At 38.1% G+C, this 18,831-nt stretch overlaps 1 protein-coding gene across 2 annotated transcripts in view; it reads left to right on the forward strand.

Moving 5' to 3' along the window:
• The window catches only part of CRIM1 (cysteine rich transmembrane BMP regulator 1), a 201,098-nt gene that overhangs the window by 117,052 nt on the left and 65,215 nt on the right, over positions 1–18,831 (forward strand). For both annotated transcript variants that reach the window (XM_076334241.1, XM_076334242.1), the window contains 2 exons: positions 300–421; positions 13,727–13,909. In XM_076334241.1, coding sequence (XP_076190356.1) covers positions 300–421; positions 13,727–13,909 — 305 coding nt within the window. The remainder of the gene's footprint in view (positions 1–299; positions 422–13,726; positions 13,910–18,831) is intronic.

Genomic DNA, 18,831 nt, shown 5'->3' on the forward strand with positions numbered 1-18,831 from the left:
TTTCAAACAGTCTGGAACTACAGTTTTCTACGTCTTTAGATACAGCACTAGAGGAGCGTTGGTGTTGCATAGTACCACCTTCTTGTTTGCTTGACCAGCAAACAGTTTGGATGGTTAAAAAAAACCTTCAGGTCGATAAGCTATCTTGGCTGATGGGTTAATAAAAGATGATTCTAAGATATGAATATGCTAATGCTGGAACTTGTGCTCCAGCTTTCCATTTTCCTCTTGCTTATTCTTTCCCCTTATACATGGCTTCATTTATTTATGGGGTTTTCCTTACTGTTCTTTGGTTTCAGATGCGAGTGTCTCTCTGGTTTATGTGGTTTCCCCATGTGCGAGGCAGGCTCCATTCCCCAGATAGTCTCGCGTGGAGATGGAACACCTGGCAAGTGCTGTGATGTCTTTGAATGTGTCAATGGTACGTGACGCTTTCTCTTGCACCTGGAGAGGATTTTATCTGTCTGTGGGAGATGCTGGGCGTTTGGTTATTTTTACCATGTTGTCAAGACCTAAGAGACATAATTTTCTTGAGGTTCATTCAGTAAAAGGGAACTGGAGGTTCTACTGAAGATACTTAAGTGGGAAACTGTGTCATTTGTAAGTTGTTACGTTTCTTTAATTTCTAAACCACTTTTCCCTGTGACCCAGGGAATTACAGTTTTAGCAAGACTCCCTCACTGCATGTTTTTCAGGTACTCCTTTGCCAGTAGCAAACACTAGAGTCCTTTTAGAAGTGAAATTGTTGCTACGCACTGCAACTGCTTGTTGCAGTACCGTAAACAAAAGCATGCTGTTTAGACTATGGGGTTCGCTTTAGAAACATTTGCAAAGTAGTTGTTAACACGAATGTACAACCTTTGGAAATTGTAAGTCAGGGTAAGAATAGACTGATTCGCATTCTTTGCTTCCTGATGTAAATGTTTAAAAACCTTGAATTTGTTATGCAAGTGACTATATCTCAGGACTGCTATATGCTATATATATAGAACTGCGTATATGGTGAGTTGGGAAGAGACTTAGATATTTGACTATTGGTAGATAGAAGGGAAAAAATACTCTTGAAGGGTTGCATGCTCAGATTATTTCTGAGCGTAAGTAGTTATATGTTGGTGCAGTATTTAATAATTAATATTTATTCAGCAATATTTAATCTTGTTTAGTGGTGCATGTATCATGTTTGAAACAGCTTTTATTTTACATTCTTCATTGCATATAATATAAATTATAAATTAAAATAAAAATTAACTTCTTTCATATGAATAAAAGAATTTGCATCAGGAAGAGTCACAGATTCTTTAGCTTTCAAATTAATTCTTTCACTATTTGGGATAAGATTGTAGATACATTACATGCAACTTACCTAATTTTTGTTTATATACTGCCTGTTATACTAAAGTAATATTCATCTTCCTTTGTTTCATATTCATGTCATTCTGTTAAAGTATCATTTCTGAATTTGATTTAACTGTGTGGCACACTTCAATGCAATGTTTAAATCAGGATTTACTTTAGTACTTTAAGAAAGAAATGCAAAGGCAATTTCTGATACGATGTCTTTGCTGGTGTGAAACAGTCTCAAAGGTACAAAACCACCTTGCTAGCATTCCTGTTTCTCTTCAGTCCGCAGGTTATTTGTGGGTACCACTATCAAAATTGTTGCAGTATATATCGTATCAGGTGTTAGATGGAGCTGTTTAAATTGCCCACTTTTTTTGTCCTTAGTCATTTTCATATCCTATTTCCAAGGAGGAGTTATATTCATTTTTCATAGGTAGCAGTGAATTTGGACTGAGCACTGTTGCCCTGTGCATCATTGCCTTGCTGCTCACTGTAGCTCACTCCAAAGGTTCAACCTGCTTTTGGGTCAGGATTTCTTTTTGCCTCTCAGGCTTTCCCATTCCTAATCTTCACCTTAGTAGCCTATGAAGACAGAGTAAACTGGAAGAAAAAACAGGAGTTTTTGAAGGGAAGTTGATGCCAGAGAGGGAAGCAGAAAGGCCAGATTGGAGGAAGACAAAGGTTTGTAGGAAGAGAAAAATCTTTTATCTTGTTCATGTCCTTAAAACATCAGTATTAAAATACTACAGGCAAGTATGAAAATTACTTTTTTTATAAGTTCCTCTTTAAAAAAAAAAAAAATTCTGAGAAACTGGTCAGAAAAGTTAAATACTTGTGTTTTGTTTTTTTTTAAAAAGCGCATTTGTCTTTATGCTACATAATGCTACAATCAGATTTAAAAAAAATAATGCTGTATGATGTGATTTGAAAGCTCTTTAAGTATATTTAGAAGTGAGAAACTTCAAGCTGCAGTTATTAATGATGCTTCATTTTGGAAAGAGAAAATAGTTATAATCCTGAAGATGACAAAAATTTTTATCAACAAGCTGGGAGCAACTGTGAAACTACTCATGAGGAGTAGTTTTCTGTATGTGACGTTTGGATTGTGTGGCAGATCATTTGTAAAGGACAGGATAGTCATAGAACTTGATATACATTGCTTATAATTCGGGTTTTTTCAAGTGCATTTTAGGATAGTTAGGTGGTTCTTCTATCAGGGACAAACTGGTAAAAAAACCAAAAAAAAAATATATATATAATCCTTACCATTACTTTTGTCAGTTTTTAAAATGAAGAAGAGGTGGGGAATGTTGTTCATGAGACTGATAGCTGAATATAATATGCAGTTCTGGTTTTTAGAAGGGTCTTGAAATACTAACAAGTGCAGAAGAAACATAGTAGATATCAGTGACAGATGGAGGAAATATCTTACAGTGAAAGGCTTAGATCAATTTCTTCACTTCATTAAAAAAAAAAAAAGCTATCAAAGTAACAAGAGCCAAATCTGTAAGATCTAGGACATGCTGTTCTCAGCAGTGAGGGTGGTTAGCTGTTGGCACAAACTGCCGGGAAGATGCTGAATTCCTTATCATCACCCTTTCCAATTAGGATTAGATGCCTTTTTAAAGAGTGTGTTTTAATCAAATGCAAGTTAATGGGTTTATAGATGGTAAGTGGGGAAGTTGTGTAATCAGTGTTACCAGTGAGTTCCATTAGTTACTTCTGTGTTTGAAAACCTCTGAAAACAGGCAAGAGGATGGAATAAAAGGGACATGTGCATAGTCACATTAGCATAGTTTTCCTGCTGCTGTAACATCTATTTAATGTTAGAATTAAATAATTCTATTGGGGGGGTGGCAGAGGAAAAAGCTGTCAGGAATAATACTGATCATCTGAGTTACCTTAAAATAAAGGCATCCATTATGAATAAGTGTATGTAGACTGCAAAAAATCCAGTTTGTGTATTGTGGGGTAACTAAATTGTGTATTTGGGTAACCCTAATGATGCGCAGAGTGATAAAGCAGGACAGCCTTCTGTAATTATTGCTAGTATGTGCTAATGTGATAGATAGAGTTGCATGTTCAGGGGGAGTATGGGAGGCTGCCTTTACTGTGTAGGAAAGAGGTCTGCTCTTGCACAACAGCACTGGCCAGTGTTGAGGGGGTAGTTAATGAATAAGGGCAGCAAAATACGTGTCGTGTAGAGACTCTGCAGTATGTTCTCTTTGTTGTTTGTCAGCATTTTTGGGACAGATCAGTCATTCTTTCACAAACTTTTTTCCTGGATTTAATGTAAAACTGATTTAGAAGCTCTATGATGTATCTGTAGATTTTGTCGTTATCTTTGTTACCAATACACACTGTCTCAAACTAGCTTTTGGTTAATCTGTCTTAGAAAAGCATATTAATCTGTGGTGAGAGAAACTTCTACAGTAGTCATTCTGCAGATTGTGGAGTAGTTGTTGTTCCTGTTTGATTATAAATACAGCAATATATACAAGTCAATATGCTAGTCATTATTTTCATGCTTCAGATTTATACTGGGTGTGTCCTTAAGCTTCCCATCATGTGTAATCTGCTGTTTCTCACAGTTTGTTGTATAATTATATAAACATTATTTATCACCAAAATAACGTTTACTTCTGCTTGGAAATGGTCCTGATTTTTTTATTTTATTGGAGCTTGTTGTTAAGTACCTACTGTCTGTGGCTATTCAGTCTTTGTATAGGTTGAGCTTCTTTTTGAATTTTTTTTACAGGAAATAATTTAGAAAGTGCTGAGAACAACTTTCTCATTGGTGACAAGAAAAAAATACGTTACAAAGAGCTGATGCTTCTAGTAGTTCTCTATGATGTTTTAATCACCATGAATCTATACAGAGATAAGAGTTTTTTACGCAAAACTGTTATACTAGCTGGAGACACAAATTTGTGCTTTTTAAAAAAACGCTGTGGTTGAAAGAATTCATCATTACAATTAATGCACAAGTATTACTGTCGTTAGAATGTGGTTCTTGTCCCAAAGGTCAGTCAATTAAAAAGGTCAATTTTAAGGCATGTATTGATTCCTTTATTTTGAAGGAAAGCATCTTTGTAAATAAAATCATTCTGTATTGTTTAAATGGTGGCAGGAATCAAGCCAAAGTTCTCTCTTGACGCAATGAAGTTCCTCTGTCATGATTTATCCAGTATGAGTATTTGGGCCATCCCGGAGCACACCCTGCCTGATCTTTGGATGTCAAAATGATAGCTCAGACAACAGTGATGGCTGCAACTTTGTTAACAGTTTCTTGCTCCTTTTTCCTCATCGGAAGAAAGGTTTTTACTGATTAATTTGTAAATTAAACCTTGCAACTCCCTGGAACTGTTGTTAAACACTGATTTACAAAGCAATGGTGATATGATTTTGTCAGTCGTCTTTGCTTAGAAGACGGCTGGCTGTTTCTCCTAGTCTTATTTTCTTGATGACCCTCAGGGCAAGCCCCAGGTTGTGCATGTAAGAGAATTTTAGCGTGAAAGAGACAGAGAAGCGTGAATTGCTAAATTTAAATCTCTAGCTGCTATAAAATAGTATAACTAGAGGTATAGCTGATATAGCTATATACATCGCTGCTTGTTGCATATGGGAATCAGAGATTAGTATAGTGGTGTTCAGTAGTGAAGTTTTCAGGGAAGAGCTACATCCATAGTCAAATGTGCTTGTTCCTGAAATGTGTGAGGTAGATCCAGAGAAAATAAGGCAACATGGGAAATCTATAGCAAATAATTTCATTTTAATATATGAAACTGAAAATGAGGTTGTGCCTATTGTGTGGTTTCAGTGCATTGTAGCAGAGTGCACGTTTCAGTGAGAGTGTATATTGCTTTGTTTAAAGGTAGGTTATTCCAATTGCTGTGAAGTTTCCCTACTTGCACTTATCTGAAATCTGCTTTCCGTTTAGAGAATACTAGATAGTATATGATATAAATTTGGGGAAAACTGAGCAAGAGATTCCCAAGATGCAATCCTTCCCCAAATCCTGCATTTTACAGAAGTTAATTCAAGGTTTCTTCTGATCCACCCAAAATATATTACTCACCAGGATTTGTGTCTACTAGTCCTGGTGTGCTGCCTTTTCTCATGGGAGAGCTTGTAAGGAAAAAAAAAAATGATTCAGCATTAAATAACAAGCATCAACAAGTGAATCTAAAGAGATTGAAAGCTGCACGTGCAGCAAGAGTGGAAGTGTTTGGAAACAAGAGAGTATCCAAACTTGCCTGTTCTCTAATTAGGTATTGATGCACGGGTCTCTTGAATGTAAGTTGCCCTAAAGCACATACTGACTGCAAGCTGTGCCTTAGAAATTTGAGAGAGCAATTACCAAGCATTCTGCAGCTGCTTCCTTCTGTCAGTCAGAGCTTCCACTTCTCAGTAAGTTTACTTGAATACAACCGGTATTTTAAAAGGGTCTCTGATTGCTTTATGAAAGATAGTAAATTGCATGCGTGAGAGTGGTCCTTGTTAACGTGTCCATGTGGTCCAGGGTTGAGGGGACCGGGCTGCTTTCTGCCACGGCCACGTACTAGCTGTGATTTGAGAGTCCGTCCTTGCCAGGAGTGGCTCTGGACCCCCACTTCATGTCCCTTTCCCCCAGAGGTGAGGTGTGGACTTTCGTTGCCCTGTCCATTGACAATGAGAGTACCTGGTGCATGCACAAAAATAACTGGCATTGATCCAGGGAAGAAAGGATGACAACTTCCCCTGGGACTTAAGACAGTGACCCTTTCTATACTGCTGTTTCAGGCTGTGCTGATGATCACATGGTGGTATAGAAGTGATCTCCTAAATCATCAAGCTCATTCACTTGACGTGACACATAAACTGTGTTTTGTAACTGCTTCTGTAATTTTTTTTCCTTATTTGAGAAGATACCACTGACATAAATGAGGCATTTCTCTTTTCTCTGTGCCTCCTGGCTTTCTTCAGGCTTGCATCTCTATACAGTGGTACTGCATTGGAGCAGAGATTAAAATCCCTCTTCAGTCACACTTCTTGTCACCTGTTGATGCACTTACTCCTCACAGCAATTGCAGTTCCATTATTAAGCTCATGGTGTGGAAAAGGATAAAGGTGATTCCACTATTTCTAAAGGGAAATAAGAATCACCTGTTTCTAAAGGGAGCATCAATGAGTACTGAAGGGATTTGATGGGGAATATCGGGTCAGCAAGGAAAATCTTCACTAAAGAGGGAAGAATGAGCTGGAGCTCAGAGACACCAGCTAATTACCACGGAGTTCCCATTATTTATTGCACTAATCCTGACAGAACTTATATTACACTGTCATTAAACTTATTTTCCATGTGCTGTTAAGAAATAAGGAGTTGACCAAGGTAACAGTCTGTCCCAGAGCAGAGAACTGAATATAGTCCTGATCCTAATTAAACATTACTGCATATTTCTCTCTGGGCATCCAAACCCACCGAATTTTGTCGTGGACTTTAAATAGACACCTGCTTAAAAATAACAAGATGCAAAATGCAGCTTATGAGGGGCAAAAGATAATGAACTGTTTGGTAAGTAATAAAAGGAAGTTTAATATTAAAGGAAGATAATCTGATGCCAAAAAGGTAGAGAGATTTAGTAGTTGTGGAGTGGGGGTTTGGTTTCTGGGTTTGCTTGTTTTTTCTTCAGTGAGAACATTTGAACAGTATTTGAAAATTACGGCTAATCACCAGCCACAGCAGTGTGAGAATGTGGTCTAGTATAGTGACAAAGTACATCAGTCTGCCAAACCAAGTCAGATGTTTTAGATCCTCTGGACCTGGATTATACGCACCATAGTCAAATTGGGAAAAGTATCTGAAACAATGCAAGTCATTACCAGTTACATTTAAAACAGGAGGGAAGGGAGGATGCAGAAAACTGAAGGCCAGTCAAAAGGCCAGTCAACCCAAAATTCCTGGTAAAAATATTCAGTCTGTAGATGCATATAAACAAAATATAAATAAATAAAAGAGGGAGGGGTAGCAATTGTCAGGACGACAGCTGGATGTGAAACCAAACTCAAAGCTTTTACAGTGGTTCACTGTGAGTGGAAGGGTTGGTCAATGGGTAGTAGAGTTTCAGACTTTGTCCTTACGTTATTTAACTCACTTCTTTCTTTCATACCAGTTAATGAAAAACAAGATGCTAGATAGGTTCTGTGGAACTGATGGTATGTCATATACAAAGAATATTAGATGCCAGATGGTGCAGTTCTGTCTGGTTTTAAAAGTTTAAAAAAAAATAAAGTCAATACTTTTAGTATTTACTTTGGTGAAGTAGTAGTGTTTTTGCCAAAGTGCATTTTCTTGGTAAGCTAATGTTTTCAGTAATGTTCTGACTCTGATATTTCCAGATGCTTATACTTGGACAAGGTTGCCAACGTTTTGGAGGACAAGGTTAGAATTAAATATTTTTCTCAAGGAATGGAAGAAATGGTTAGACCTGTTACAATGCCAAACCACAGCCTTGTGTTACAGGTTTGGGGATTTTCTTCCTGCAGTTTTTAACTTCTCTCATGCACAGATGAGAGAAGTTCTCTCATCTGCTTATCACAGATGTACTGGCAATGAATAATGGGCTGTGCCAGTACCTTTTAGTGGTGCTGAGGTTGTTTCAGATGCCTGTGTCCTGGTAACATGCCTAGGGCTAAACTGATCACAGCATGTATTTTCTCCTGTGATAGACTGACAGAGACTACTGGGATTTAAACGCATTCCTCTGTTATGAAGAACATGGCTTGCTTCCAAGAATTGCTTGGCGGTTTTACTGAGAAAATCTGTCACTGTTTGGGGGTTTTAGAGCACAGCCATGGCCCTTGGTGGCCCCGGCTCCTCCTTTGGCTGTCCTGGTGGTTTTCTGTGGTAGGGCTGTAACCTACTGCAGAATGTTTAAAAAGTAGCACGGCTTAATTTCCAGAAGCAGGTGTAGACAAAAGGGGGATAGCCTACAGGAAAGCCACAGAAACAATCAAAACACTGAAAAGCATGACCTGATGAAGAAAAAAAAAATTGAAAGAAATGTGTGCATTTTATCTGTAAGAGAGGATGGAGGCGGGGACGCCCAGGATGAGCCCTTGTAGCAACAAATTTGCACATTGGAGGAAGGTAAAAAACAGTAGGACATAAACCTTAAAGATGGGAAAAGTAATGAAACTTGGAAAACTTCCTTTCTGTTTGTTTGCTGTTTCTGTCTAACCTGTATTACCCTTGCTGTGAGTTGAGCTTAGTTACAGTAGTTAAAACTGTGGAACTGTTTAATAGGCAGGTTGCAGTTTCTCCATTACCGGTGGTTTTAAAGAAAAGATTAAGCCAGGGATGTATTAGGTAGAGCTGATTCTGTTGGGGGATCTTTCCCTGCTCTTTTCCGTGATGCAACCTCCATCCAATGCAGTGACTTGGAAATAAGTCTTCTGTCTCTATGGGGAACACCTCGCAGTCTTGTCTACAGTATGTAAAAAAGACACGTATATCAACCTACGCAAGAGCTGTCTTCTGAAGCTGCCTAAAGATAACTGGATTGGGATCTGCTGCTGGGGTGGACAGAAGATTTTTAAAACTGTTGTTGAAAGTTGGTACTGTATATAGATTGTGGCAGCTGGATATAAAAGTGGTCTCTAATGTGATGATATGGACTTTCTCTGCTAGAAACCTTATTATAAAAATCTGATTATTTCCATTTTTGTTTTAAAGGTGAATTGCTGAATTTGATTTTCCTCAATGTCCCAAGTATCTTTTAATATCTTTTACAGACCACAGGTGCAACAAAATAACGTTTCTTTCCTTCAAGCTGTGCAAGTACATATAAATAATTGTATAAGCACATGCATAAATAATTGCATTGATTTACAAATAATAGTTACAGGTTTGTTTTAATTCTGATCTCTCTGTTTCTGGATGACCTTTTTAGAAGATGTAGGACCAAAGGACTTTCAGAATGGTCCTGCAATTGTGTTAATAGAGAATACACTGCATTAAGCAGTACAATCTGAAGAGTAAGAACTCAAATATTTTTTTTTTCCTACCTGGCTTGTTTATGTATATTTGCAAGGAAACAAAAGCATACAGTGTGTTGTCCTTTAACATTGTTACAGGCTAATTCCAATGAAATGCATCCTTCTCTTTTTTTAAACTCCCTATCAGCACAGCTTTTGAAACTGGAAAGTTTTTCTGTATACAGCCACAGGATTCAAGTTTATCAGTTTCCTTCCCTTTCATTTAATTGAAAGTTCACAGCACTTGTCCCGGTTCCTTCCAAGAGTCTGGTACAAATCCTTCTGTACGCTGAAGGAATGTCCGAAGTGCTGGAATCACGAACCTTTTAATCCTGTAAACAACAGAAAATTGTTTTGAATCTCGCTTCCGCTTCAGGAGGGCTGGAATTTCTGATACTACAAAAGAAAATGCCCAAACTTGCCTACAGACAGCTGATGCCTGAAGCATCTCATGTGCTCGGCATAACCGTGTGCAGAATTGCTGCCTCGCAAGGGGTGGATTGCCAAACTTGCATGTGTTTCTGAGCTGTTCCGTGACTCTAATCAAAGAAAACCACAAGTATTGGGAAACTACAGAAATCTCAATAACAGAAGTTTTATTTTGGGCTAGTTCGCCCAATAGAACTGTATTTAATTAGATTTAAAAGTATAAGGTAAAATACCTTAGAAAACTGATTTGATAAAACAGATTGTGTTCAGATTGGAGATAAAGGTCTTAAGAAATAAGCACGGGTTGTGTCTGTGTAGTGTGAGGCTGTGTGGTTCGCTGCCACGCTGACTTTTACGGCTCTCGCTCCCAGAATGGAAAGGCTGTGGCTGTGAGATCTGTAGAGCTAAATTTGTGCCAGAACTATTTCTCATTTAACTCTGTGGCAGGAACTTTAATGCCAAATCAAGTCCAGTCTCTTAGTCATGCTTAACTTTATATAGGAGCAGAGATGTGATATCATCTGTCCTTCCACAGCCAGTATAAACTCTGCATTGTTCTGGGCACCTCCCGCTCTGTCCTGGCTCCTTTCACAGATGGGCAGTTGCATGTCTGTGCTTGGTCTGGATCCGTCTTGTATTACTGGGTTATCTGATAGCTGGCAGACACTGAATCCATGTTCACAAATCCATGGCCTGGGTGTCTGTCTCATGCCCGCTGTTTCGTTGTGGTAGTCTGCATCAGAAAAGGGATTTCGGGTTTTGGATACATTGAAGTGCCTTGTGCTATGAAGTTCAGTCAATTTAAATTGATATAAGATGTAAGGAAGAAATTTTTTACGTTGAGGGTGGTGAAACTCTGCAACAGGTTGCCCAGAGAGGTGGTGGATGCCCCATCCCTGGAAACCTTCAAGGCCAGGTTGGACGGGGCTCTGAGCAACCTGATCTAGTTGAAGATGTCCCTGCCCACGGCAGGGGGGTTGGACTAGATGACCTTTAGAGGTCCCTTCCAACCCAAACTATTCTGTGATTCTTTGATTCTAAATTACTTTGTCGCGCAGCGAAGCTTTGGTACTTGAAGAATTCTACCTGTAGTATTCTCTTTATTGGCAGAATAATGAATTCATGGTTACTGGCCTTTAGGAAATGATGCATTTATTTAATGTTAGCTTTATGTTCTTTCACTCCTTTGTAGCTGCCACATGTAGATCAGTAAGGCAATAAAATTAGCACTTTTTTTGAAAAAAAGAAGGAACTGAGAGAATCTTCCAGCATATCACGGTGGAAGAAATGCATCATTACAATTCCACGGCGTGGTGCTCACTCTTTCATTAGGCTTCCATTTTATGAGTATCTAAAGCTAGAGTTCTTTGTTTAGTGCTTGTTTTGGCTTGACTGAGTCTTAAGACTACAGTCTTGCATATGGTTCTAACAAAAGTAATCTTTGTCTCATAGCTGGATGTATAGGCTTAGGTCAATAGTTTAGTATGTATGTATACACTACCATAAATCTGGAAGTAAAAATATATGTATAGTGAAATTCTATGGTGGTTTTCATTGTAGGAATAAACCATACTGTTTCCTTTCAGGATTTACAGTTCCTTGCTTGGTCTTGTTTGGACATTTTAAAAATTAATGATAATTCATGGAAGATGATGTTTCTACTTCTAACTAGGCAGGAATTCAGATCTACTGTTTCGGGGGGGGTGGGGGGATCAGTAAAAATCTGGAAAGCTGCAATCAAAACAGTAAAGTCAGAAGCAAATGGATTAAAGGCCTTTTGAGTTGTGTTGGCACTTTTTCCTTTTTGAGAAGGTTTTTAGACTAACAGCTTGAGCTACATAAACTTGAAATATTTCTCAAGTGTTTGTTTATGTGAATTGCTTTCTAATGAGGTCATAGCTGTTTTCCCGGACACAGTGGTATTTCCTCCTCTTTTTTTTTTTTTTTTTTTTATGCTGCTTTCTACATTATGCCTTGAAGACAGAACAGGCATATAAAAATCAAACATTGCTCAGGACACTTCCAAGTTTCAATTCTAATGCTTTACAATCATATTAAATAACTCGAGGCTGGAGCTCAGTATAAGCGTACGTGGAAAGAAATACTAGAGTCCCTGAAATGCTTTAGAGTTTTAAAGAAAACCCGTATCATTGTCAAGAGCAACTCAGATGAAAAGTTTTTAGCCCCCAAAAGTAAGAGGATTGGGGTGGGTGGAAAGGAATCTGCAGATCCTGAGTTTTCATTTAGATTATTTTTCATGTCCCATGTGAGATTGAGCGCTAACCAAAAAAGAAAAATCACCTGGCCACAAAGTGGGCACAGTTTTCAGCACTATGTGGTGAGGCAGTACACATGTAAGTAAATAGTCTTTTCCATGTATTCTACAGAAATCAGCAACATAGGCGATTGTCCTTTCTTTCCTTTGCTATGTTTATTTCAGATGTAATGAAATGTGATGGTTTTATCTACAGTTTGGTAATGTTTTTAATTTTGACTTTGTTGTTGAAATAAATAGCTTCCTGTTTGCAGAACCTTTGGCTTTTGAGACTGCTAGATTCGTAGCTTCTGAAAAAAATACATCTGTTTACTAGATATTGTTTTACTTCAGGTAGCTGTTTTCAGGTATCTTGGGCTACTGTCATAGAAGGCCAAAAAGTTTATTGTGAAGTGGGGAAAAGGGAGGAGGCTTAAGTCATTGAGTAATGTAATGATGAGACTGTGAAGTCATGATTTCCTAATGACTAATGTGGTGTATTATAGTTGAACATAAATTTGGAGTATTTCTTCTACAGTGTCTTGAGTCACAATGATTCAGCCCTGGGCTGTGGAGCTGCACAGTGTTGTGTGTGTGTCAGTTAGGCTGGTTGAACAGAATACGCTCTGCTGGCAATAGGTGGTGGAGGTGGAGGAAGGTTCGTATGTGTGGGGTAACTGCAAGGTCAAAAGCCCTAAGGAGACCTTATGATGTATTCATGATGTGTGGATCTGCTTCATAATCTGGAACCAAACCTCTTCAGTATTAAAAAAAAAAAATAATTAAAAAAAGGTGGTTAAATCTGCAAACTGTTTCACTGGTTTAACAAAACTATCTTTAGCATCTTTTTTTTCTTTTTAATGCTAATGAAGGAACTAGGTAATGTCCTTCCCAAAATACTTAGGAATTTTCAGAGGCTTTTAGTTTCCCACAAAGTTTGGATTTAATTACGCGTTAGGGCTCTGCTGTAGATGGAGGCATACAAGAAATAGTCGTCTTGTGTTTTTAAAACACTAAAGTGATCACATAATTTATTACAATTGAGGTTATTTTCTGTGGGGAGTATAGATGTGAGCTGACTAGTACAGCTCCAGGTTGCTTGAACTGAGAAGTATTCAGTTCTGCATAACAGATCATGCAGTCATGAAATCGTTTGTTGGGTTTTTTTTAAACATACCCCTATGGATTGTACAGCTTTAGTGCAATTTATCCACCTGTGTACTGAGTCCTACAGAAAGGAAGGTTACACTTAAGAAACATCAGAAACTCTCTCCTTAAAGCAGAAAAATCTATTGCTTCATGTGCTGAAATTTGAAATAGCTTCTGGGTCATCCAGAATGAGAAATATTTAACACCTATGAAGAAATAGCAGTGCCTTAACCTTCCTTCAGTATTTTAATTTTTAACATGGAGACTTTTTAATTGTAAAGAATTGCTCTGGAAGTCATTTTGAATAGCATTTTATTTTCTTCCATTGTTGAAACAGCCAATAAAATATACCATGTTCTTAAAAAAATAAATACTATTTCAGTTTAAAAAATGAAAGAAAAATCAGCTGTCTCTTGATATCTGTTTTTGTCAGTAACAACATGAGTTTAACTATTTCCCGTTTATCAATATCTGTAAAATACATTCTTCTCCCCCCTCTTCCCCCCTCCCCCCCCCCCCCCCCAATTCTTCTTTCAGAAGTGAAGCCAACTTGCATATTTAACAGCATGGAATATTATGATGGAGACATGTTTCGAATGGATGCTTGTCGTTTCTGTCGATGCCAAGGTGGAGTCTCTATTTGTTTCTCTGCCCAGTGTGGTGAGCTACACTGCGACAGGTATTATGTGCCAGAAGGAGAGTGCTGCCCAGTGTGTGAAGGTACAGTGTCTTTCTAATCCTGTTTGCTTATTAATTCTGCTGCTTTTTTTAATTTGCTTTTTCAATGCAAATGAGCAAACAAGTGCTTTATTTTGTTCTTCTAAAGTTTTCAGGTTCCTCCTTAATTCAGTTTATTTCTACATTTTTGCTGTGTCTGAGTGTGCTGTCCTGTTTCTTGCAGTGCTTCTCTGATGTTGATGCTCTGCCCTTTTTATATAGATTTCTTTGGGTTTCCTTTCCCTTCTGCATCAGAACTTCCTCAGACATGGTCAAGTGTGCGGTACTTTTTGGGGGACCTTCTTCCCAAAGGACATAAGAAACTGTTCCTAATTTCTGCACCAGGTATTTAGACAGGCTTCTCCAAAGCAGCAGTGGTGGCCCTAAGGCACGTTTCCATTGCTTTGCAGCCTGCTTCTTCCAGTCTTGTTCTGTTCAGCTAGAGCAGTATATACACCTTCTCTTTTCTACAATTATGGCAAAGAAACAGGGCAGTAATCTGACTTCAACGTTTTTCTTTTCCTCTTTTGCCCTATTTGACAGCCTTCTCCTCTGGTTGCTAGGCCTGCAGTCCTCCTAAAAAGGATTCTGTGGGAAATTTCATGCTGACCCTCTTGCTTACACTACAAAATATTTGACGCGTCTTCTGCCAGAATACAACCAGGATTCCAGCGGAGGGAGATGGGGCTGGCACTCTGCACTTGGGTCTTGCCCCACTGCGGTCAGGTTACGGCCACGACATAGACAAAGGCCTGTGAAGCACTTCTGGTCCCTGTGTTTAAATGTGAACTTAGGAATGACTTCCCAATAAGCAAAATAAGCTGGAAATCTCAAGTCTCCTCCTAAGAGGAGGGGAATCTAATTGTTAATGTCACTTTCAGATGCTTTGTAGTGTACTTAATTTCAGTATTCCTGTAGCTCCTTGCAGGAGCAAATAAGCCAAATGGTCCATTATAGTTGTGCTTCGTTCCAAACAGGGAATTATGAAAGTAAAGAACCTCATAAAAATGAGTCTAAAAGAGGCAGCTGTAAGAGTTGGACCTTCTCAATCAGCACAGGATCTAGTGAAGGATAATGTTTTGGTGGCTTGTTTTGTTACAAACTATTGAAAACTTCTTCAGAGATTTAAAAAAACAAAATCTGGATAATGAAATATCAGAGTGGGTAAGGTAGGAAATAGGAAGTCGTTCTTTAAAGAGTATTTGTATTTTTATATATTTTAGTGTATCAGTTCATATCAGGTAGGTTGATACATGGTGTTCACATGTAGAGAAGTTGAAATACAAATGCTGTAGGCTTAAGTATTCTGAAGAGATACCAGTCCATGCTTGCCCTGTGTTTAAGATCTGGTCTAGACATTCATTATTGACTATAGTTGGAGACAGGATGCTAGTCATCTTGGTCTTTCCTGGTACAGTTGTGCCTATGCTTTTAAGAGCCTTCAAGCTGTGGGGGAAAAAAGATTCAGTACTATATCATCATTTAATGACAGATTGAAAAAGTTTAGAGAAGGCATATCTGATGAGGTGAAACTCTTCCTGAGGAAGTATAGATCCACTCCTGAAGAAATTGCTGTATGAGCTGCTGACTTTATAGAATATGTGAAATCTGTTGTTTTTTCCTATAATTACTATTTTTTACATATGTGAATATTCTGAGGTTTGGCATTATGAAATCATTATGACAATGTATATAGATACATAAACAATGTATCTATATATCTGCTATATCTGGGCTGTCTGTATCAGCTCTGTCATACTCAGATGTGGATGCTGATTTTCCACATTGGACTTACAGTTCTAGATATGTCCTTCATCCTCTTTGGTGGTTTAAATACTCAGCTGTCTTATGATTTATCAATAAATTGTACTGCCATATCATCATACAGTGTTAAAAGCTGATTTTTCCATTTTTGCCACCTTTAAATCAGACTATTAAGAAAACCCGTTAACATTTCATTTTGGGATTGAGTTGGTGAAATTTCTTCTTAAGACAGGTCCTTAGTAGATAGAATAAAATGGATAATGACTTATAATGATTGAGTACAACCTTTTCCAAGTAATGGCTGTGATATATTTTCTGCTGAGCTGACTGAGATGCCAAGTTACAGAGTCTTTTATCAAATCATCCAGTGCTGTTTGACTTGCTTGTTTCTGTTGCATGCTTTTCTGATAGGGCTTGTAGCACTAAATCAAGCCAGCAGGTCGAGGGAGGTGATTCTGCCCCTCTACTCTGCTCTGGTGAGACCCCACCTGGAGTACTGCCTCCAGCTCTGGAGCCCTCAGCACAGGAAAGACACGGACCTGTTGGAGCGGGTCCAGAGGAGGGTCACGAAAATGATCAGTGGGATGGAACACCTCTCCTATGAAGAAAGGTTGAGAGTTGGGGTTGTTCAGCCTGGAGAAGAGAAGGCTCTGGGGAGACCTTATTGCGGCCTTTCAGTACTTCAAGGGGGCTTATAAGAAAGATGGGGACAAACTTTTTAGCAGGGCCTGTGCGATAGGACAATGGTAATGGTTTTAAACTGAAAGAGGGTATATTTAGACTACATATAAGGAAGAAAATTTTGCGCTGAGGGTGGTGAAGCACTGGCACAAGTTGTCCAGAGAGGTGGTGGATGCCCCATCCCTGGAAACCTTCAAGGCCAGGTTGGACGGGGCTCTGAGCAACCTGATCTAGTTGAAGATGTCCCTGCCCACGGCAGGGGGGTTGGACTAGATGACCTTTAAAGATCCCTTCCAACCCAAACTATTCTATGATTCTATGATCAAGGATATCTGATTTCTCACTTTTGAATGATTGGATAGCAAGATATATGTTGTTTATTTTCCTGGTTCCTTTAAATATTTAAAAAGAAAAAAGAAAGCTCTGGTCCCTTTCTTAATAACTCAGGTTATGTTAAGTGACACCTAAATTGACAAAGTAAGTCTTTTAAATGAGCAGAATGTATACTTAACAGCCCACCCATTCATGCTTTTCTAGTTGGTGAAGAGGTGGCATTTTTTTCTACCTGTTCTCTATTTGATTATTTTATGACTGATTTTCAAAGTGATTAATTTTTTCCTACTAATGTTTTCTTGATGATAGAAATATAAAGAAATATAATGCTTGCTTCTTTTCTGCAATAATTTTAAAATGGCAAATGGTAAATTTCCTGTGCATTGTGTAGTACAGGCACAAGCCCTTTTTGCCTTAGCTCCAGGAAGACTTTTCTGAAAGTCCTGTAGGGTTCCTCAGCATCAGGAATTGTAATTTGCTGGGCTCAGTTTATAGCTTTAAATACTACTGACCTTTTAAGAGTACCAGGAACTTTGTGCTTTGACTCACATAAAAGACTATTGCAAATAACGCGAGTCTTACATGGCTTTTCTGTGCTTTCTGTGTATTCCTGTGTCAATCAGAATCCCATACGTGAGTTGACTGATAAAATTAACTTCATTTCTTTGTGTATGATTTGATTTTGGGCTAGGTCAAAACAGTTAATTACAGATGCAAGCTAATCCTAGAACAAAAAAGGTGCTAAGTTAAGAGATTAGGAAACATCTTAATTTTTAAATGTCTTATTTTCCCAAACACCTGTTTTTTATGTTGGCTTAACCCATTTTGCTAAAATTGGGACTATCACTAAAATTCAGGATGGGAGTGAATGCCAGGTAGAGGTAGAAGTTGAGCGCAGTTTCACTCTGAATGTTCAGAGTTTGATAGTGTCATAAACTACCTGATACAATGGCTTATAGTGAGACAACAGCTATTAGCACTGCTACTGGTTTTATCTACACTTAACATGGATTGCCTTCCTTCCAAAGGGGATTGATGAAACTTCAGAGAGTCCTTTTTCTTTCCACACCCCCCCCACACCCCCCTTTATATAGGACATCTCTTTTCTCCCAAATCCTTCAAACCTAACGCTTTCTGAAAATTGACTTATGGGTAAATGACACGTGCTTCTTTGTCTGCTAAAAACAATGCTTTTAGCTGTATTGATTGTTTTTAATATATTGAATTTGCTTTAATATGTAACTTGTATTATTGCTTGCTTTGATTACTGTACATTCTCAGATACTTAGTTTTTGAGTCTAACGGTTATCTTTTTATTAGCCACCATGGTAAGTTGCATACATTCACGTAATGCATATATTTTTACTATTAATATCAGTGTCGCTTACTGCATTTCTGAAGAGTAAAACATGTTCTTTCCGAAGGGTAAAAGATGCCTTTATTTCAAGTCATGAATTAGCATATACAGAGGTGCATTATTTATTTGCATGAAACCTGAGGAGAAATCTTATGTAAAATATATCCCCCCAAATTCTGTTATGTAAATACCTGAGTCTTAATTTGATTGCTAGCAGGTAAATGGGCCTTGTAGCTTTTAAGGGTAAAAAGCTCCAACTGAAATGAAATTGAAAACTGAGCCAGATAATCTGTCCAGGAAAACTAGTATATCTCCAAAACTGTGATGAGGTGTAGCTTAAGGCAGATTCATTGTTCCAGCAGGAAATGTGCCAGAGGTCTCGTCTATAAAATAGTGGTGCGATGCTGACAGGACTCATTTCAGTGGTTCATTGAGGTGTTTTCAGTTCCCCTCAGAATTTGTTAAGTTGGTACAAATATGGATCAGTAGATCTAAGATCCATTTTGTTTGGAAGAACAAAATCAGAAAATCCAAAAATTAAGCCTCTTCAAAAAACATAACCCAGCCATTTGTAGATACACTTTCCATTCTAGATCTGCTTGTTGCATACAAAATTTGAGTTGAAATAATTAAAAATATCTGAATTTATGAATGTTCAGTATAAGTTGACTTAACTTTTTCGACAGTAAATTTCAATATTGAAATATCTAAGTTGCTACCTATCTTATTTTATCACTGTATACCACGCTGTGGTTCTTTTAAGGTTTGATAGTGGCTGCACTTAACCCTT

Source organism: Aptenodytes patagonicus, chromosome 3, assembly GCF_965638725.1.
Source record: "Aptenodytes patagonicus chromosome 3, bAptPat1.pri.cur, whole genome shotgun sequence".
Lineage (NCBI taxonomy): Eukaryota > Metazoa > Chordata > Aves > Sphenisciformes > Spheniscidae > Aptenodytes > Aptenodytes patagonicus.